The sequence below is a fragment of the Cnephaeus nilssonii genome (genome assembly GCF_951640355.1).
Source record: "Cnephaeus nilssonii genome assembly, chromosome: 11".
Taxonomy (NCBI): domain Eukaryota; kingdom Metazoa; phylum Chordata; class Mammalia; order Chiroptera; family Vespertilionidae; genus Cnephaeus; species Cnephaeus nilssonii.
The window spans coordinates 69,704,900-69,727,605 of NC_137082.1; the positions used below are offsets into that span (position 1 = coordinate 69,704,900).

At 42.3% G+C, this 22,706-nt stretch overlaps 1 protein-coding gene across 4 annotated transcripts in view; it reads right to left on the minus strand.

Moving 5' to 3' along the window:
- HNF4A (hepatocyte nuclear factor 4 alpha) overlaps positions 1–19,080 on the minus strand; it is a 64,485-nt gene extending 45,405 nt beyond the window's left edge. For 3 of the 4 annotated variants that reach the window (XM_079783469.1, XM_079783468.1, XM_079783467.1), the window contains exon 1: positions 14,801–14,916. In XM_079783469.1, the coding sequence (XP_079639595.1) occupies positions 14,801–14,849 (49 nt within the window). In that variant the 5' untranslated portion in view covers positions 14,850–14,916. Of the gene's footprint in view, positions 1–14,800; positions 14,917–18,957 lie in introns of those variants that run through there. The other variant, XM_079783470.1, reaches the window with a different exon arrangement.
- Positions 19,081–22,706: the final 3,626 nt, after the last annotated feature.

A 22,706-nucleotide genomic window follows, 5' to 3' on the forward strand; every position in this document is an offset into this window, starting at 1 on the left:
GAAAATATTTAGCATAATAGGTTTATTATCTCAGGCCCTACAAAATTTTATAGGCAAGATACAAAAAGTACAAACCATAATGGAAATGATTATTAAATGTAATGATCTTATTTGTCATTTGGCCAAATAACTACATTACAGTTATAAACTTCTATACAACAAAACATTCTCTTAAGAGAGTGGAAAAGGCCACAGACTGATCTAAAGTATTTTCCACAAATATAACTGAAAAAGGATTTGTATCAAGAATAAATAACTCCTTCAAATTGATCTTTAAAAAAAAAAGTAAACAATGCAGTAGGAAAATGGGCAAAGGATATGAGCAAGCAGACTCACAGAGGAAACACAAATACCCAACAGCCTCTCCCAACTGAAGTGTCAGTAGTGAGCAATTTACCAATATCTCATCCAAGTAAAGAAGCCCAATGCTTGAGGTCCAGAAATTCACCTCCTGCACCTCATCCTAGAGAAACTCTCAAGTATGAGAACATTCTTCGTAGCACTGTTTAAACTGGCAACAAGCTCCATTGTTAAAAACAAAGATACTTGGGTACTTGTACACATTGTATTAATATGGGAAGATCCAAATATCTATTATATGAGTGAATAAAAGGAAGTTGCTGAAGGACAAGTACAACATACCATTTGAATAAATTTTCCAGATATGCAAAATAATATTACATATTGCTTATGCAGCCATGTATAGTAAAAGTATGGAAACATGTCTGGAAGTGATAAACACCAAATGCTGACAGTGGTCACCTCAGAAGGATAGCCGGGCGACGGGATGAGGGAGGGCACAAGGGCCTTCAACTCTAAATGTAATGTTTCATTTCTCATTAAAACACAATATGAACCCAATGAAAATATGGTCATGCAGTAGCATTTGGCAAAACTGAGAGATGGGTACGTCGGTGTTCATAATATTATTCTCTATACTTTTCTGTATGTTTGTTAATATTTTTTACTTTGGAAAAAAAAAGAGAAAATTCACTCTCTATATACCAGTAACAGACAATTTGATACTATGATTTGTAAAATCATACTATTTAACATATAAAGTTTTTTTTAATATCTAGCTCTGGCTGGAGACAACCAATTAATGTATCTCTCACCTCTCTCTCTCTCTCTCTCTCTCTCTCTCTCTCTCTCTCTCTCTCTCTCTATTTTTCTCTCTCTCTCTCCATCCCTCCCTCCCTTCCACTCTAAAAATCAATGGAAAAAATATCCTCAGGTGAGGATTAACAAAAAATAAAAACAAATAAAAAAATTGAACAATGTACCTAAGTCTAGCATTTCTCTGTTTGGGGCAGGGAGAGCTTAAATGGGTTTTAAAGTTTCTCAAAGGTCTCTGTGATGAACTAATGTAGGCACACTGGAGGCCTCTCTTGAAGTGCCCAAGTAAGTGTCCTGTGTTAAGGCTCTGAGAAGTTCTCTGGGAATGAAATTTGTACAGCTTTCTTTAATCCAGCATTTTTCAAACGTCTAAGAGTAGAATTCTTGTGTGAGTGGCCTCACCTTGGGAAAGGCTGACCTGGTGACCTCCAAGTTCCCTTCCAATTCTCACAGTCACCATTCTAGTTTAGCCTCTGCCAGTAACTTGCTATATGACTTTGGCCAAATCACCTTTCCTCTTGGGGCCTTAATTTACTAAGATATTAGATGGGTGTGTGACGTTTAGACGCTAAGATCTCTTACCTGTTTCCAGCTCTAAAACCCTCGTTGGAGCCCAGAATTAGGATGACTTCCACTTATTCTTCCTCTCTCAACTCTATTATTTAAGTAAAAGTAGGTTCATGGTAGAAGGATTGCAAAAAATGCACAGAAGCAAAATTAAAAAGAATTCAATTTACACGCCACTGTGGCCCTTTCTCCAAAGGTATGATGAGAGCAGCATTTATGGAGCATTATGTACAAAGCACTGTGCTAGGATAGGTCTATTCTTATCCTTATTTTACAGAAGAGGAGACTGAGGGTCAGAGAGGTTAAGTGTCCTGGCCAAGGTCAGACGGCTTGCTTGACTCTAACCCAAGTCTTCCTGACTCTACAACACATGTGCTCAGCCACTACCATATACAGCCTCCCCATTTGAAGGGGCCTTCATCACCGGAGCCATTCCTTTTCCTCCCGGTTCCCTAAGTCCTGCAGGATGTTCTCCTCTCCCCAGAGAAGCTGTGGACGTGATCTCCTCCAAAAACGGTCAGCACCATTACTATAGAAGGATGTGTCCCTCCCCCAAACTCGGTCCACCTTATCTCTAGAAAAACTATGACTTGCCCTGGAGAAAGGGGAAAAATAAGCCTCTCCCCACCCCAACTCCACCCCTCAAATCACTGGATTTGGGGTAAATTCAGCAGGCTGTGGACAGAAGAATGGTATGTATCTAAGTTTCACATAGACTATTGTCTTACATGAATGTCTGATAAAGGAAACACAATGGCTGTAAGATGGGGGCTGGGAGGTGAGATTTCCTAAGTGGAGATTCTAGAAGACAGGCCTGGAGTTCTGAAGCCTGGGTCCTCCTGACAGACAGGCAGGCGGCCGGGGTGGGGACATAAGAGATAAATGTGGGGTGGAGAAAAACCCAGCCAGGGACACCAGCCCAAGAAGTTTGGCTAGCACTGGTCTGTTGAGAATGGGAAACGGAGGCAGGATGCATTAGCAATGAACTTGGTTACTGCTATAGAATCTGAGGGGCTAGGGCAGCACTGTCTAACAGAAATATAATATGAGCCACATATGTAATTTTAAATGTTCTAGTAGTCACATTAAAAAATAAATCTATGAAATAGATTGCTCTCACAAATAATGAGCTTCCCTTGGTCTTAGCAATCAGGGGTTCCACACTCAAGTGCCCTCAGTGCCCAGGTAGGTAACAGAAATAAGTGGATGGCATATAAGCACATTTCATACTTCCCTATAAAAATAAGCAGCATAGCAAACACAATGTTCTGTTCATTAATGTAACTTCAGTGCAAGAATACTAGGAAGGGTGGTGCCTATGGCAAATCAGAGAAAGTACACCGGGGCTAAGTTAGCTCCGGTGGACGTTTGCCTCCCTCATGGGTATGGGGAATCAGTGTTGCTAGAACTTCCAATTTTTGGAAAGAAGCTGGCAGTTGGGATTTCTAAAAGTTATTAGTCAATTCACATTTTATTAAAAAAAAAAACAACTGGGTGGGCCAGATCTCAACCTCTGGTCTTCTTCAAAACCTTGACCATGCCCTGGCCAGTGTGACTCAGTTGGTTGAGTATTGTCCCGTGCGCCAGGAGGTTACCAGTTCAATTCCCGGTCAAAGGGACCAGCCAGGGTTGTAGGCTTGATCTACCAGGGATCATGCAGGAAGCAGCTGATTGATGTTTCTCTATCTCTCTCCCTCTCCCTTCCTCTCCAAAAATCAACAAACTATTCTTTAAAAAACAAAAACACACACACACACACAAAAACAAAAACCTTGACCATGTTTTACAGAGGAGGAAACTGAGATTCAGAGTTGTTAAATATTTCCCAACTTCACAGCAAAGACAAAGAACTCGCTCTTGAGGTAATTTCTGCTATGTCTGCTAATAACCAACATCGATTTTTCTCTATTCTTATTGAGAATTTACTAGGTGCCAGTTCTGTACTGAATATATGACACCATGAAGGAGATGCTGTTTATGATGAGCCAGATTTAGACAGGGGAAGCCCAGGCTCAGAGAGGTAGAGTAAATTGCCTAAGATGACACTGTGGGGCTTGAACCCAGGTCTGTGTATGATTACAAGATTCTAGATGGCCCCTTCTGGCTCCATTCCCTACTACCTCACCACACTGAAGAACCAGCCTGGAGGCCAAGGCGTCTGGTGGTTTTCAAGGTAAGGCTCTTCAAAAGGCCTGGGGCTATGGGGTGGACAGCATCCTGCACCTCCACACTTCCTTTAATTCCCTCCTCCCGCCCCTCCCCACCTCCTCCATTGTTTCATTCCTGTGAACTGGCTTCGGGTGAGATTTTGTTTGAAGAAAGAATGCCATCGCCTTTTTACTTTTAACACATTGCAGACAGATCACGAGAATTCTCACTTCATATTACACAGTGTTTTACAAAGTATCGTACTTTAAAAAGATATTAGCTTGTAAGAACGTGTAATAAATAACTTCAAAATGCAATGGGTATTTAATTTTAAAGCGTGCGTGTTTTTGTACTCGTTCAATAGAAACTTATCTGGCCGCTGGGTAAAGCTAGCAATAAAACTACTGGTCCGCAATGTGTTAAGTTTGAAAACCACTGATTGCCCAGGGTACCTTGGTTTACAAGGGAAGAAACTGAGGTCAGGAGGTGGCAAGTGCCTGATGTCCCTCTGTCAGTCAGGACCAGAGCCAGGACCAGAACTGGATCCTGGAGGTCCAGCCTGGCCGCCAGGCCCTGCCTGGGAAGCTGCCCACTGGGTGTGCCAGGGCCTCCCTCCAGCTCCTCTGGCGTCTCTCCAGGAAGGGCCAACTGCTCTCTGTCTCACCACTTCCCGGGCCCTTCCTCACGCCTGTTTGGATAACTCTTTCACCCCCGCCTTCACAAGCTCTCCCTGAGGTATGGCTGCCTCTGCTGCCTGTCTCAGGGATCCTGGGGCCTTGGCGGTGTGGCAGCCCAGGCTTGGTCAGTCTGGCGGCAGACAGTTCTCAAACAGTGGCTGTCTGGGCAGAGGGAGGCCTGTTTACCCAGGGCAGGGCCCAGGCAGAGGCTGCAGCTTCCTCCCCATGCCACTGGTCCGTCCAGCCACTCAGCATACTGACTCGGCTCTCCCCATCTGTATTTGCTCATTCCACAAATATTTATGGAGTGCCTACTGTGTGCCAAGCACTGTTCTGCATGATGAAGATATAGCAAGACAGCCAGATACCCTGCTGTAATGGAACTTACACTGTAGTGGAGGAGACAAATGATAAAGAGACCAAGGAATGCAGCAGAGACTCCAGCGCTGTAGAGGATGACAGGGTTGATACTGATGGTTGGAGGTGGGTCAGCCTTAGATTTAGGAAGGCCACTCTCAGTGGAACATTGGAGCTAAGACCCAAACTATGGGAAGAAATCAGTTATGGGAATATCTGGAGAAAGGGTGTTCCTGGTAGAGGGAATAGCAAGTGCAAAGGCCCTGGGGCAGGAATGTGGTGTAATTGACGGATAGTAAAAAGATCAGTGTGGCTGAAGTGGAGTGAGGAAAAGGAGAAAGACAGGAGAGGCCAACAGAGAGACAGACGGATTTAGTTCCCCAGGGGCCTTTTAGGTCAGGAGAAGATCTCAAGTTTTCTGTTCAGTGTGACACAAGTTTCTGGGAGATGTTGGGCAGGAATTTTAAACATGATTGTATCCTGAATTTCTCCTCCAGCTTTAAATATGCTTTTCCCCTCTGTGTCTTTCTGTCCAACGACTCTTATTTCCAAGTACACTTGAGAGTATTTGAAATAGCACTTAATTACTCCCTTTACCTTTTTAATTGTTTTTTTTTTTATCAAAGCTATATAGGTACACAATCGAAACAAATCAAATAGTTCCATAAAGCTGAAACTATATAGCAGTAATTGCTGGCCACTCTTTCCTGAACCTGATCCTCACCACCCAGAGGCAACTAACTACTTGCAACTATGTTAGCTGGTTCCCCCGCCCCCCACCCCCCTGGTGTTTTCCTCTGTATTTCTGGATATGATGGTTATGCTGCTACTTCTTGATTTTTCAGTCTTAGGTGTAATATGTTCATTTGCTGATAGAAAAGATCCTACAAACTATTTCCCAATTTGGAGATAAGTCAATATTCATTGTTTTCATTGGCATAATCATGCCACTATCATTACTATAATTCACAGCTGATGTCATCTGTACATGAACTAAGGTCTTTCCATGTGTTATCTTGGTTAATCTTCACAATAACACTATAAGGTAGGTGTTGGTCAACATAAAAATAACACTGACACTTTACACTCAATGAAACCATTTGCAGTTTGCAGAAGACGCTTGCAACCATCCCTTGATTTGCAGAGCTATCCTGAGAGGTAAGCAGAACTGGCATTATTAACCCCATTTTTAGAGAAGGACATGGTACCCAGAATGATAAAGAAAACTCCACTTATCACAGTGGGGTGTGGTGGTTAAAATAAAACCCAGTTTCCAGCCAAGATGAAAGGAACTGGGGTTCCTGTGTAAAGGAGATAACTCTTCTATCTTATATTGGGGGTGGCTTGTTGCATCTGCTAATATTGTCCTTACTAATACAATACGGGGTTTAAATCCTAGCTCTCCCTCTCATAGACTGTGTGGTTTGGGGTAGGTTATTTAACCTCTCTGAGCCTTTGTTACTTCTGAGAAATGGGTATGATGACAGTACCTACCTCAATGGTCATTGTGAGGTTAAAGGAGGTAATTTTTATAAAGTATTTAGAACATGCCTGGCCCATAATGGGAACTATATAAGTAATCAAATAAACCCAAGGCAGGAAGTTAATGAGCCAGGACCCATATCTGGGCCTTCTGATGCCAACTTCAGTGTCTGACCCCAAAGCCCCAGATACCTATGTTACTCTTTAGGATTTTTACTATATCTGCCTATTACCTGTACATTATTATTATTTTTTTTTTACCTGTACATTATTTACCTGTAATTATTTACTTGATATTTTCCTTTCTTTTGAAGACTTTAGTTTTTCAGAGCATATCTTATATTAATGCTTTAATATGCTAGTTATACATCTTTCTAACACACAATAAAATAAATCCAATATGATTTAAAAGGGTTTGTCCACGTACAATCTAAAATTGGTCCCTGTACCCTAGCGGGTACACCACAGGACAAGTACGCTATTTTTAGGCCTATAAAGAAGCTTTGGAAACATTTTGTCCAGTGGCTTTTAAATCATTTTGATCATGACCCTCAGTAAGTAACACAATTTACATTATATACTTTATATTCAGTAACAATAAAAGTGGTAGTCAAAATAATACAGACTCGCCCTGGTTGGGTGGCTCAGTTGGTTGGAGCGTCATCTGTACACCAAAAGGTTGAGGGTTCGATTCCGAGTCAGGGCACATATCTAGATTTTGGGTTTAATCCCAGTCAGGGCACGTACAGGAGGCAACCAATAGATGTTTCTCTCTGCCCCCCCCCCCCTCTCCTGTCTCTCTAAAAATCAATAAACATATCCTCGGGTGGAGATTTAAAAAAAACACAAACACAGACTCGGGAGTCCAATGGCTTGGCTTGGAATCCCAGCATCATCTCTTAATGGCTATGTCACTTTCGCTGAGTGACTCAACCTTTATGCCTCCATTTTCTCATCTATAAAATGGTAGTGACAATAATAGTACCTACCTCATAGGTCATTGTGAACATAAAGAGTTAATATGTGTAAAGTCCTAGTAAGTGTTCTATAAATGTCTACTCTTGTCACAACCCCCAGCGCACATCCATAAATGTACAGAAATGAAACAAAAGTTTTACATATGCAAAATTTACTCGCAATACATGATATGCACTATGTTTTCTATCCTATTTTACTTCATTTAAAAATAATATGGTAATCTTTGTGAAATTTCATGAATCTATTTTTTAAAATGCATTTTTATTGATTTCATAAAAGAAGGGAGAAGGAGAGAGAGATAAAAACATCAATGATGAGAAAGAATCATTGATTGGCTGCCTCCTGCACGCCCCACACTGGGGATCAAGCCCACAACCCGGGCATATGCCCTAACCGGGAATCGATCTGTGACCTCCTGGTTCATAGGTTGACACTCAACCACTGAGCCACACCAGCCAGGCTCATGAATCTATTTTTGATTAATAACTCATGCTCTTTTCTGATGAACATTATACTTCAATAAAAATATTTTTAAATAGTATATTTTTATTCAAAGAAAAGGCAAAGAATGAAAATAAAAGAAACTGGTTTATTATGTAAACAGCAAATGTGCCAAAATTATTTTGTCCAGCACAGTGAGGGCACATTAACAGATTTGAGACTCTAACAGCTTGGATGCTGCTGATTTGGAATTTCTTATGAATACTGTTGAACTGCACTATAGGAATAATATATCTGCCAAAAATCAAACATATGTGTTTCAAAGGCTTTTTAAAAATAATATTTGATATTTAAAGCAAAAGTCAGCAAACTATAATCCCTGGGCCAAATCTGGCCCACTGCCTGTTTTTACAAATAAAGTTTTATTGGGGCCTGGCTAGTATGCCTCTTTAATAAATAAATAAAAATAAAGTTTTATTAGAACAAGCCACACTCATTCATTTATTTATTGCCTATGGCTGCGTTTGTGCTACAAGAGCAGAGTTGAGTAGTTGCCACAAATCCCATCTGACCTGCAAAGCCTAAAATATTTACTATTTGGTCTTCTATAGAAAAATTTACCAGCCCCTATATTAAAGTTACATTTCAAAATTCTTAAGCTTAAATTAAGTCTTATTCTACTTATTTCTTATTTTATACTATTTATTGGTCTAGCAAATTTTAATAATTACTTTTACCCCAACATTTTACTTTGAAGAATTTCAAACCTACTAAAGGATGAACGAATAGTACAGTGAGCACTCATGTATTCACACCAAGATTCACCAATTGGTAACATTCTGCCACAATTGCTTTAACACTATATATCTCTCTATGCACTTCTTAATTAAAATATTTGTTGTCAAAATTGTATATTCACATACATATTTGACTGTGTGTGTGTGTGTGTGTGTGTGTGTGTGAGTGTGTACACACATGACCTTAGGGCAGAAGTGGTCAACTGTATACCAACAAATTCATGTCCGTCCCCCCGCCCCCCCCCCCCCCCCCATAGTTTAGAGTAATTCCTGGGAAAACAGCTGCCTGCTAGGGACCACATATCCCAGAATCCTCTTCACTTGCCAAGGCCATGTGACTAGTTCTCACCAATAGAATGTGAGTAGAAGTGATAAACGTCATTCTGGGACAGGGTCACTTCTGGGATTCCTGGGTCACTTCTGTGACAGAGGTAAACAAACTTCTAACTTACATTTTTGGGTGTTTGTTCATTAGCTAGTATAGTTCTAACTAATGCAACCCAGTAAATTGTGTGACCCATTAATGGATCAAGATGGCAATTTGAAACATACTGGTCTGGTCCTCTGGTTCTCTGAACATTTTTGAACCATAGTTCCTTTCATTAAATGTTTCATTGAAAAGTCAAAATGGAGCTTCTATGGTTGAAGCATCTTTACTGACTCCTCCAATGAATATTGTGTGACGATCACTGAGTAAGGCACATGCTCCTCCATTTCTCAAAAGAAGAGGCGAGAGCCAGCAGAAGGACCAGAGTGAGGCCACAGACAGTTGCCTGGGCCAGAGCCATTTCCCAGGTCTGTGGCCAGTGCAGGTCTGTTCCCTCCATCTCCATGCCTCCCATTTGCTCCCCACAGTCCCAAATCATGGACCAGGCACTGAGAACAAACCCCAGACATCTGAGAGCATCTGGAGGCTTAGAACTAAGCTTTGTCCTGACTCTCCAGCTAGACAGTTGCATCCTGGAACCAGTTGCATATCCCTCATTCTGTTTGTTCCACAACAGCTAAGTAATGCCTTGTACACAGTAAGCATTCAGTCCCTTTTGCACAGTAGGTATAATAACAATAATAACAACAATAGTTAGAATTTACATAACACTTTCTATGTGCCAGACACGTAGCACTTTACAGATATTAATCTCATTTGATTCTCACAACCCTATGAAGTGGATGTTATTATCATCAGCCCATTAGACAGATGAAGAAACTGAGGCACAGAAATTAAATAATTTACCTTAGCCAGTTTTGCTCAGTAGTTAGAGCATCCACCTGCAGACTGAAGGGTCACGGGTTTGATTCCGGTCAAGAGCACGTGCCTCGGTTGCAGGCTTGGGCTTGATCCCCATCCCCAGTTAGGGCACATAAGGGAGGCAACCAGTGGATTTGTCTCTCTCACATCGATGTTTCTCTCTTTGTGTCTCTCGCCCCTCCCTTCCATTCTCTCTAAAACACACACACACACACACACACACACACACACACACACACACACACAAAAGGAAAAATATATCCTCAGGTGAGGATGAACAACAACAAACAAACAAAAAAAAGAAATTAAGTCATTTACCCAATGCCACACAGCTAGTAGATGGCAATTTGATCCTAGGCGGTCTGACTCTAAATCTGAGCTGCTATTATATAGCCCTTTAGATGCTACTATAAGAGGTAAGAGTATACGTAAAAGAATGGAGATTTGGTATGAATAGATTTTAATCACTCATTTGCTGTGTGATTCAGGGAAACTTGTTTAACAACTCTGAATCTCAATTTACCTGGTTATAAAATGGGGATAATACTTCCCACCTTGATGGGTTATTGCAATGATCAAATGGAGAAAACATATAAAGTAACCAGCATCCTGCTCGTTACATAAAAGGGGGCCAAATAGAAACAAACTATTACTTCTTCTAGGACCTACCCTTATGCTGGAGGCATGTGAGTCAGAAAAAAATGGAAGGCATAGTTCCTGCACTTAAGTACCTCATAATCTTTATTTTTATTATTGATTTAGAGAGAGAAACATCACTTCTCTGTTCCACCCATTTATGCATTCATTGGTTGATTCTTGTACTGGTATGTACCCTGGCTGGGGATGAAACCGGTAACCTTAGCCTATTGGAATGATGCTCTAACCAACTGAGCTACTGGCCAGGAGGCATCTCATAATCTTTTTAGGAACAAGATAAATCATTCAAGAAAGAATTAGAAAAGTCCTAAGATACTTCAATAAGGATTGGATTAGTTGCAGTCAAATGTAAGTAAAATCAGTGCAGTTTATGGCCAGGCTCTGGGCCTCGGTATTTGCTGTTCCTCCTCCTTCTCTTCTTCTGGTTTCAGCTTAGATATCAATCCACCACCTCAGGGTCAGAGGTCTCTGACCTTTCCCTTCCCCTTTCCCTAAGTCCTTTTGTGTTCTTATAGTGCCCTATTTGTCATATCACGGCACTGTCTTTGATTTCTGCTGGTCTGTCTGCCCCACCACATTGGGCACTCTGCAAGATCTGAAGCCATGTCCTATTCTCCTACATTCCCCAGTGCCTAGCAGAATGCCTCGCATACCATAAGCCCCCAGTAGTTGTTCATTGAAGAAATGAACAAGTGAACAATGAATAGATGTAAAAGCCTTCCAAGTAGAGACAAGGGGCACTCTGGGCCTCCATAGCCTCCCTTTATAAAATGAGACAAAGTAGCCAAAATCATAAAAGGAACTTAACGAAAAATTAACGATTCTTGGAAGTCATTCCACGAAATTCTGTTTCACCAGGTCTGAAGTGGAGCCCCCAAATAGGTCAGTTTTAAAAAGTTTCCCACATGCAGCCAGGTTTGTGACCCATTGAACCATAGGGGATCAAACTGAAATTGAGGTAGGATGGCAAGATGATGTGGACAGGGAGAAAGGGGAAAAGGGTGGGGAGACTATATTTTGGGAATGAGGGGAGGGAGCTGCATGCCTGATACCTGATACAATCCCATAGCCCACTAGTATCTGGGGTCCTGTCCTACTTTGGGCCCATCAACCCTTTAGGGAGACAAAGCACTTTATAGTTTACCTTTTATCCTTCATTAGCTCATGGAATCCTCACAACAACCAAGGTTCATTTGACAGATGAAGAATTGAGGATCAGATTGCTTAAGTGTTCACCATTGTACAGCTTTAAGTGGGTGGGCCACTTAACCAAACTCCTCAGACAACAGCCTCTGATCTGGCTTGAGGCTGATGCCATTGATCAAAGGAACTAGGCCTATGTACCCAGGCTCATCTAGCACTTAGAAATAGATACAGTGCCCTGATGGAGGATTGTTGACCAGTGGCTAAATCACCCTGTCTCCTTACTTGTCCTGTTCTGTGTACTTACAAGTAATGCTATCCCAGCCCAGCCTAACCCATCTCATCCATCTATCCATCTTTTCATCTACTCACCCATCCATCACCTCATCTATCCATCCACCCGTCTATCCAGTTACTTATTCATCCACTTACCATATCCACACATTTATCCATCCATCCATCCCATCCATCCATCCATCCATCCATCCATCCATCCATCCATCCATCCATCATCCCCTCCAGACACCCATCCACACATCACATCTATTCATTAATCCATCCACCCATCTACCCATCTATCTTCCCAGTTATTCATTAATCCGTTGGTCCCATCCATCCATCCAGCCAGCCAGCCAGCCAGCCAGCCAGCCAGCAATCTATCCCTCCATTCCATTTCATTCTGTTCAATTCCATCCATCCACCAACACATCACATCCATTTATCAAACCATCTACCTATCCACCCATCCATATATTCATTCATTCATTCATCTATCCATACATCCATACATACATCTTCCCATTCATTCATTCGTTGAGTAATATAGACTCCATCAAAATCTACATGGGACCAGGACCTGTGGCTGCCAGGAGTATAACAAGAAGAGATAGACAAATACAGACCTTTCCCTCGAGGAGATTTGAAATGCTTACAAAAATGACAAACTCCCGAAGGGTCAAAATATATACTCAAGGGAAGCTTACTGAAAGGAAAACAAGGGTAGGATATAACAAAGCCAGGAGTCAGGTTGGTACACAGATGCACAGCATTGCATCCTATCCTTACATGGCTAAGATTGGCCCTGAACTTGGTGCTGGGCTATATCCTGGCACCCAAAGCAAATACTACAACATAAGAGTAACAGTATGCTAAATCATGGCAGACACTACCCAGCAGCTATTCCTGCTTCCTGAAAACACAATCGTGTTATATGTATCCAGGACACATTTGGAAATGTCTGGAGACATTTTTGTTTGGCACAACTGATGGGGAGGTATGTGACAAGCACCTAGTAAGTTGAAGCAGAGATGTTGCTAGACAACTATTATGAGATTAAATAAAGTAACAGACACAGAACCTCCATCCATCCACCCAATCATCCAACCAATGTTTGTTGAATACTTGTTATGTCATTAGCACTGCACAGAGGCTAGGATGAAGGGACGGGAGTGGACATCCTACAAAGTGGATAGACCTCAGATATGGTGAAAGGCTGTAGGTATATTATCATTATTACATTATCCTTTGGGAGGAACTCTATGGGCCTTCGGTTCACCCCTAGCCAGGGCTTGTAGCCTGGAGCTCTCCTCCAGAATCTGACCAGCCATAATGAGTCTTCCTCTGGCCACAGGGTTAACAAGACTTGTGACTGTGTTTTAAATTAGTACGAAGCACCTAAGGCAAGCCCAGCCCTTTAGCTATGCAATCTCCTCTAATCGCACCACCTTTTGTGAGATAGGTCCTGTTGTTCTTCACTTTACAGATGAGGAAATAGATTCAGAGAGGGGAAGTGACTAGCCCAAGGTGGGATAGATCCCCAGGCTCTTTTTGATTCTTCAGCTTCTGCTATTGCCACTGCATCACAGACTTCTGCTTGATGGTGGATCAAAGATCTCCTGGACCAGTCAGGAGATCAGTCCCTGCTTCCTTGAGGCCATCTGTCCTCGCTAACGACAACATTAAATACTATTTATTGAGTCCTTACCATGTGTGTGGTGCCAAGGTCTTACACCCTTGCTTTCTTTTAGTTATCCTAAGATACTCCATCTCAACTTTGGATATAAGGTGACCAAGGCACAGAAATGTTGAATAATTCGTCTCAAGTCACAGAACTACAATTGAGAGCTACAGGGTTCCAGAGGCCAAGCTCTGTGCATATGTGTGATTTAAATTGGTTTATAAAAGGCACCTAATTTTTAAAAATCCAAAATGTAAAAAAAGAGTAAAACAAAGAGACATTCTCTTGAACCTCCCTCATGAGAACTGTTACCAGTCTCTTTGTGCACTTCCACTAATTTTCTATGCAAATATAAACGTCTGTATATATATATGCGCATGTCATTTTGTTATCAGAAATGTAACATGCTATACACAATTCTTCAGCTTATTTTTTCACTTAATGTAACTTGGAGGTCCTTTCCTATCTGCACACAGACCCGCATTTATTTTCCAACAATGGGAGAGCATTCCATCTTAAAGATGCATCATGCTTTATTTACCCAGCCTCTACTGTCCAACATTTGGGTTATTTCCAATTTTGGAGTCACCCCCCAGCAGGAGAGCCCGAATCCTTCACCATCAGTCACACATCTCCCTAACCTTGCATCTAAGTTGCACACCAGCATGAGATCCTTCTCATTTTCCCACGCCCCACACTGTGCATTGCTTTATACCACTAACCCTTGCTGAATTATCCAGAGCTAATGGCCCTCATCAGAGGGGCTGGCCACCTTCCCACTTGGGCCCCATCCCACCTAGACCATGACCCAGCTCGACAACCAAGCCCAGCAAGGCTCTCCATGGGCTTTAGTTTGTCCCCCAGGCAAAGTGGGGATGATGCTTCCAGCCCCACCCCCTATGAAATTTTGGAAGAACCCTGGTATGCATCCCCAGGAAAGCAGTTTCTCTGGGCGGAAATGAGCCAAGACACTGTGCTAGGGCTCCTGCAGGCTCTCCTAGCACTTCCCATACCAAATCCGCCATGCCCCTGTTTGGAAGCTTAGTGAAGCGAGTCACATGCTCCCCCCCACCCCCACCGCCCCCCGGGCTTCCAGCCCTTCTAAAGGAGCCCTCAGAGTGTCTTAGGTCCCCTCAGAAACACATAGGGGGGCATCCCATGGTTTCCCAAACTTAACCATGATCCCGCCCGAGTCAATCCTCCCCCAGTTCCAACCGCTGGCCCCACTTACCATAAGGACTCTCCACTGGAGCCCCAAGGGGCGTGTTCACACTGACCATGGCCGAGCCCACCCAGCCGAAGACCTGGGGGCATGGAGGAGCTGGGGCCCCACACACAGCAGCAGTGAGAGCCAGTCCACCAGGAAGGCAGGAGTGCAGCCAGCTGCCACCGCCCGGTTATCTTATTGATTCTTCTAATCACCCAATGTGGGTGGATATGTTAAAGAGTAACCAGTCACTTAGGGAACCTGTGGCTGGGGACTGTCACTGTTGCCATGGCAATGATAACCTGGCGAGATCCGGGGTCCACTTGGGCCCCAGTCCTGCACTCTGGGGTTGGGGACACCTGATGCCAGAAGTAGGGGATACCAGCTCCCCCACCCCCAACTTGAGAGAAAGGACTGGCCAGGAGGGAATGGGGAGGTGAGAGTCCAATCTGGGTTAGGTTTTATGACTCCACAGAATGGGTGTGGCAGGAGGTGGGAGGGAGGAGTAGAGGAGAAAAAGGGGGTGGAGGACTGTAATGTGTTATTAAGCGCCCACTGGATGCTAGGAGATACATATAGGCATTGCCACATTTAAAATATGTTTTACTTTTTATTAATTTAGAGAGAGGAAGGGAGAAGGAGAGAGGGATAGAAACATAAATGATGAGAGAGAATAATTGATTGGCTGCCTCATGCATGCCCCCTACTAGGGATTGACCCTGGGCATGTGCCCTAACTGGGAATCGAACCCAGACCTCCTGGTTCATGGGTCAGTGCTCAACCACTGAGCCACACTGGCCAGGCTACATTGCCACATTTAAAATAAACCTTAACGAAAGAAGTTGCTGCTTGAAGTCTCACAGTTGGTACATAGATGGTTTGGAATTACAACTCCTCTTCATCTAACATATATTTATCGAGCACTTACTGTATACTAAGCTCTGTGTTAGGTTCCAGTGGTATAGAAATGAGCAAAGTAGACATCATCCCTGCACCCATGGGACTTGTGGGCTAATGGAGAAAATGGGCATTAGTCAGATAATATTAAAAATATTATTGCAAACTGATGCATGCTTTCAGGGATGCAGAAACACAGGTCTGATTCCAAGCCCACGGACCAAAGACATTCTGCTCACTCCCTCCACTGGTCCATTGGTCTCCTTCCCCATTTAAAAGGTAGCCTGCTGCCCTAACTGGTTTGGCTCAGTGGATAGAGCATTGGGCCTGTGGACTGAAGGGTCCCAAGTTCGATTTCGGTCAATAGCATGTACCTTGGTTGCGGGCACATCCCCAGTAGGGGGTGTGCAGGAGGCAGCTGATCGATGTTTCTAACTCTCTATCCCTCTCCCTTCCTCTCTGTAAAAAATCAATAAAATATAATTTAAAAATAAATAAATAAATAAATAAATAAATAAATAAATAAATAAATAAATAAAAGGTACCCTGCTGCTGAATGCAGAGCCATCCTGTGTTTTAGCTCACTTGCATACTAGACACCTGCTACCTGGCTTTTGGGGAATAGTCCCATTTCTATTATCCCAATGTTGGATCTAGTACCCTGATTTGGGATTCAGGTCTTCTTTATGTTAGAGAGAGGTCCAAAGAAAGGTAGTAAACTCTTGGTCTCAGACGAATCAGAACACCCAGTCCTACCACTGTCTTGCTGTATGGTTTTTGGTAAATGATGTTATTCCCCTATAGAAATACCCTCTTCAGGCACTGCTCCACTTCTAAGCTAGCTAATTGATATATTCCTCTCTGTTCACACTCTCTTTTTTCCAGTGTGCTTGCTCAGTCACCTCAAAGGGACCTCTAGTCCCCTGAACACTGGGGCTGTATCCAGTTCTTTATTCCTTCTATTTTATCCCTACCTGTCTCACCTTCCTGTCTTCTTTCCCTTTTGCCCACTTTAAAGCCACAGTTTCTGCCCTGGCCAGTGTAGCTGAGTTGGTTGAGCATCGTCCTGTGCACCAAAAAGTCTCTGGTTTGATTCCTAATCTGGGCACATACCCAGATTGTGGGTTTGATCCCTGGTCGGGATACATGGTTGGGGTATATGCAGGAGGCAACCAATCAATGTTTCTCTTTCTCTCCCACTCCCTTCCTCTCTCAAATCAATAAAAATATATTAAAAATAGTAAAAATAAACCCCGTTTCTATCTTGCTTCTCTCTGTTCCTTTCCAACCACCTGACAAAAACCCAAGCCTGAATGAACCTAAGTGACTTGCTTTTATCATGCCTGCATACCAGAAGCCAGTAAATGCTAAGAAAAAAACACTCAAAGGACAGATGGGAGCCACCATAGTTTCACGATCACCAACTTCCACATGGTACAGAGCTTCTGCTGTCTCTTCTCCTTGATCTTCTATTCTCTAACTCTGTATCAAATCTTCCTCTCCTCAAACCTTTTCCATTCTTATCCTCAGCAGGATGAGACTTCACCTTCCTCACATAGAAAACGGAAGCCTGAAACCTGGACCTGCCTCAACTCCCCACAAAAATTCACCTACATTTGCACTTTGCTCACCTCCTTTTTCCAGATCCACATGTGTTTGCACCCTACCCTTTCCACTGCTCAGGTGCCCCACGTAACTATGTGATTCCTCCTATATAGTCAACCTCTCCCTCTTTAGACTTTTAAAATCAACTTTATTGAGGTATAATTTCGTATAGTAAAAATGTACCCTTTGTAAGTGCACAGTGTTATAAACTTTGGGAAATGTATACTCCCTTTATTCCTCTGCAATCAATCCTCCAGGCTCCTCCCACTCCAAGCAACTATTGATCTGCTTGCTGTCACTCTAGATTAGATTAGTATTTTCTAGAATGTCATAGAAATAGAATCAGAAATTTACTCTTTTGTGTCTGGCATGTTTGTGAGATTCATTCATCTATGCTTATGTCCTTTTTTCTTGCTAAGTAGTATTCCATTGAATGGATATAATACAACTTGTTCACCCATTCACCTGTTAATAGACATTGAGGTTGTCTACACTTTGGACTATTATGAATTAAGCAGCTATCTATATTCACAAACAAATCTTTGTATAGACATGTGTTTCATTTCTCTTGGTTAAATTTCTTTAGAGGAATTGCTGGTTGATATGGTATGTTTATGTTTAACTTATAAGATACTTCCAAACCATTGTCCAAAGTGGCTGTACTATCTTGCATTCCTGCCAGCAGAGCAAGAGAGCTCCTATTTGCTCCATATCCTGATCACCACTTCTTGTTGCCAGTTTTTTAACTTTAACCATGTGCTGTGATCTTTCCTTGTGATTTTGTTTGTTTAAACTAGTTTTAAATGAAGAAAGTAATAAATTCACATGTTAACAAAACTGTACAAACAGCAAATAATGAAAAATAAACCTTTTTCGTACCTTAGTTTCTGCATCTCACTCTATTAAATGTTTAAACAAATTCTTGTATATATTTCCAGAGATAATACACATACACTGCTGGGGACTGAATTGTGTCATCCCAAAGTTCATATGTTAAAACCCTAACGCCCAATCTGTATTTGAAACCAGGACCTTTTGGGAAGTAATTAAGTTTAAATGAGCCTCGCCGGCATGGCTCAGTGATTGAGCGTTGACCTATGAATCAGAAGGTCACAGTTCAATTCCCCATCAGGACACATGCCGGGGTACGGGCTCCATCCCCAGTGGGGGGCACACAGGAAGCAGCCAATCAATGATTCTCTCTCATCACTGAAGTTTCTATTTCTCTCTTTCTCCTTCTCCCTTCTTCTCTAAAATCAATAATAATAATAATAATAATAATAATAATAATAATAATAAAAAGATTAAATGTGGTCATAAGGGTGGAGTTCTGATCCCATAGTATTAATGTCCTTATAAGAGGAGATTTGAGAGAGCTCTCTCTCTCTCTCTCTCTGCCATATGGGGACACAGTGAGAAGGCACTTGTCTGCAAACCAAGAAAAGAAATCTCTAACTGTACTGGCACCCTGAGCTCAGATTTCTAGCCTTCAGAACCATGAAAAAATAATTACCATTGGTTAAACCATCCAATGGTATTTTGTTATGGCAGCTTGAGCTAAAACACACACACAGATGTAAATGCATATAAATGCATGGGAACATATTAAACACACTGTTCTGCCACTTGCTCCCTCCATCTTTAGTATCTAAGGGCTATCTCCATACCAGCACACCTACCTCATTCTGTTGAGTAGCTGTGTAGTATTCTATTGTGTGAATATCCTGTAAGTGATTTTGCCCATGTCCTGTTGCTGGATATTTAGGTTGTTTCCAGGCTTTTGCCATTACAAACAGCAACTGTCTTCATACCTGTGTCTTGACTCACATGGTGGGGAATATATCTATAGGACAAATTTTTAGAAACAGAATACTATCAATATTTAAATATGTGATTATATCTCTTTTATTAAAAAAAAAAATCCCTCACCCTACCTGATTTGGCTCAGTGGATAGAGTGTTGGTCTGCAGACTGAAGAGTCCCAGGTTTGATTCTGTTCAAGGGCACATACCCGGGTTGTGGGCTCGATCCTCAGTAGGGGGTGTGTAGGAGGCAGCCAATCAATGATTCTCTATCATCATTGATGCTTCCATCTTTCCCTCTCCTTTCCTCTGTGAAATCAATAAGAATATATTTTTAAAAATTCCCTCAATAACTTCTTTTGCTAGCTCAGCTACTACATCTGCTCTCTCCTCCCTTTGCTGTTAAAGTTTTAAAATAGCGGTCTACACTAGCTCTATTTTCCCTACCTATAGCATTGCCTCCCACTCCCCTACACACACACCACTCAGTCTTCACTGGCAAGTTAGAATGACTCCATGTCTAAATATTCAATGGATACTTTGCTAGACCCCCAGCAGGATTTGACAGTTAACTCCTCTTCCTTTTAATAACCTCTTCCCTTAGCATCCATTCTACAATAGTCTTTTGTTTGTTTTCCTCTTTATCTCTTGACAGGTCATGCTTCTCTACCTGTCCTTAAATACTGGAATTACTCAGGGCTTAGTTCTAGATTTACTGGGTTTTTTTTCTCCATACTCTATTTTCTCTCTTCCCATAATCTCATTCATCCCTATGACTTTATGGCCACCCATATACCTTATACCCATGCCTCCCAATTGTGTATCTTCAACCTAAATTTCTCCTCTGGAGTCCAGATTCCTACTACTACCTCCTAGATACTGCTACTTATATGTTTCACAGACATCTACACTAATAAAAGAGAAAGATGCAAATTGACCATACCTTCATGACACCCACCAGCCAATCATGAGTGAGTATGCAAATTAACCCAACAAAGATGGTGGGTTAATTTGCATATGCAGGTGCCATCTACACTAATAAAAGAGAAAGATGCAAATTGACCATACCTTCACGACACCCACCAGCCAATCAGGAGTGAGTATGCAAATTAACCCAACAAAGATGGTGGGTTGATTTGCATATGCAGGTGCCAAGTGGCTGGGGGTGGGATGCTTGTGTCATCGCCATGGCGATGATGCAGGCATTCTGCACTGCCCCAGCTTCTTCGGGCCTCTGGGCAGCGTGGGAAGGCAGAAAGGCGGCTTCCGGTGCCGGCAGCCAGGGGAAGGAAGGCCCATTCTTGCATGAATCTTCATGCATCGGGCTTCTAGTCTCAAATATAATATGCCCCTAATTGCACTCTTGCTCTTTGCTGCCATCAAAATTCCTCCCCCTATACTTTTCATCTTGATAAAATGGTGTGCTCATCTACTCTCATTCCTTTATACCCAACCATTACAAAGTCCCCTTGAATTCCACTTCTTAAACATCTCAAAAACATATCCACTTCTCTTTGTTTCCAATGCCATTACCTTGGTTCAAGTGATCTTCATTTCTCACCTGGATTACCAAAATGCCCCTACCTCCCACCTCAGCTCCCACTCTTACACTCATCAAATCTTTTCCCCATTAATATAGCCAGAATTATCTTTTCAAATGCAAATCTGACATGTCGTTCCACTGCTAGAATCTTGCTATGCCTCCCCATTTTCCTCAAGTGAAGCCCCAAAATTGTTCATGGTTTGGCCCCTGCCTCCCTCACCAGGATCATCTCACTCCCTTTCCCCCAAGACCCAGCAGTTCTTCTTTAATCCCTGATATTGTCATGTGCTCTCTCCCCCAGCTTTCCACCCATGTTGTCATCACTGCCTCAAAGCCTGACCAGCTTCACTTCTTCACGAAAAAACATCCTTCTGCAGGAAGACTCCCATGACTACCCATTCTAGTTTAGAACACACTCTTGCAATTCCCCATTCTTCCTCCAGGTAGCACTTCCTGCCATTATAATAGTACTAGAGGCCCGATGCACGAAATTCGTGCAAGGGGCTCGGCCCTTGCAGCCCCGACTTTATCCAAAAGGTCTTCCTGACAGTCGTTCTGCTGTTTGGTCTAATTAGCTCTTTATTATATAGGATATTTGTATTCATCTTCTGTTTAATGCTTTACTGTCCCTCTAGAATTTTAAGCTCCAGGAATATAGGAACACTACAGATCTCAGGGTTTGACAATGTTTCTGTAAAGGGCTAATTAGCAAATATTTTAGGCTTTGTGAGACATGCAGTCTTTTGCAACTACTCATGTTTGCTGTGGAAACCTGAAAGCTGCTATAAAACATATATAAACAAATGAGCATGGCTGTGTTCCAATAAAACTTTATTGAGAAAAACAGGCAGAGAGCTGGATTTGGCTTATGGGCCATATTTTGCCCAGCCCTGATCTATATTAACGGCCACTATTCTCAGAGCTGTTAGTTTTATAGCACTTATTCTGAGCAAGGCACTGTTTTAAGTCATTTCCATGTATATAGTACATCCACTTAATGATTTGGATGACCTCATGAGGCAGATTCTATTAGTGTCCTCATTTTCAGATGAGACTGAGAGCTCACAGTAACTTACCCAAGCACCCCCAGCCACTAAGTTAAACTTGTACCTAGGCAGTCTGGCTCCAGAGCCTATGCTCTTAACCTTCTTGGTTGGTGAATGTATGAACAAATGAGTAATCAAATGAGACTGGGGTGTGGAAATCTTCAAAAAGTATAATATACTGCAGAGGTCTGCAAGTTGGAACAGAGCTTAACAAGCCAGAATACTGAGGTCAAGGAAGTTACAAGAGCAGATGAATCCCATGTCTGCTCTTTACTAGCTATGTGACCTCACATATACTGTTTGATTCAGGTTGCCACTTACATTTCCAGAACATTTGGGAAACTGACATAGGGTTGGTAAGCCTTTTTCTTCTCCCAATATAAGGACATTAATAATTTTATTAAAAACTTAACATTTATTGTCACAATTATATTATAAATGAAGGAACATTTTTAATACCACCACCCCAAATAAAGTAGTAACATTATAATCTAAGAATAATGAACTCACAACAGTGCCCTTGTTTCTCTTATTTCACTCATTTCCAGCATTTGGAAAGGGGCACTCAGTCTAAGCCTCATTTTTTCTATCTTTAAAATGGAGTAATGCTATATAAACATTGCACACATGCACTGATCTAGCTGATGTGCTTGGAGTAAAGTAGGGGCTGAGTGGCTGTTAGCCCCCTCCCTAGTCTTTCTCCTGAGCTGACTTTCTCCTCCCTCAAATCCTTTCTCTCCTCTTTGACTCTTCTGGGAGCTGAGAGAAAGAGGGACCAAAAAGAGCCAGGGCATTTAATCTCAAAGGACTTTATTGGGGATGGAGGGGTGACATGCACAGGTTGTGGCCTGGGTGGGAATGGCCAAAAGAGAAGAAAAATCACTCCTGGGAAAATGCAAGGACCCTAGGAAAAGGAGCCGGTTTCCATCCTGGTCTTTGAAGCTCTCTCCAGCCAGCTGGGTGTGGGCCCCACCTGGAGGGCAAGGTCTGAGGAAGAAATTTTACTATCTCTGAAGACAAAAGAACTTTTGTGTGTT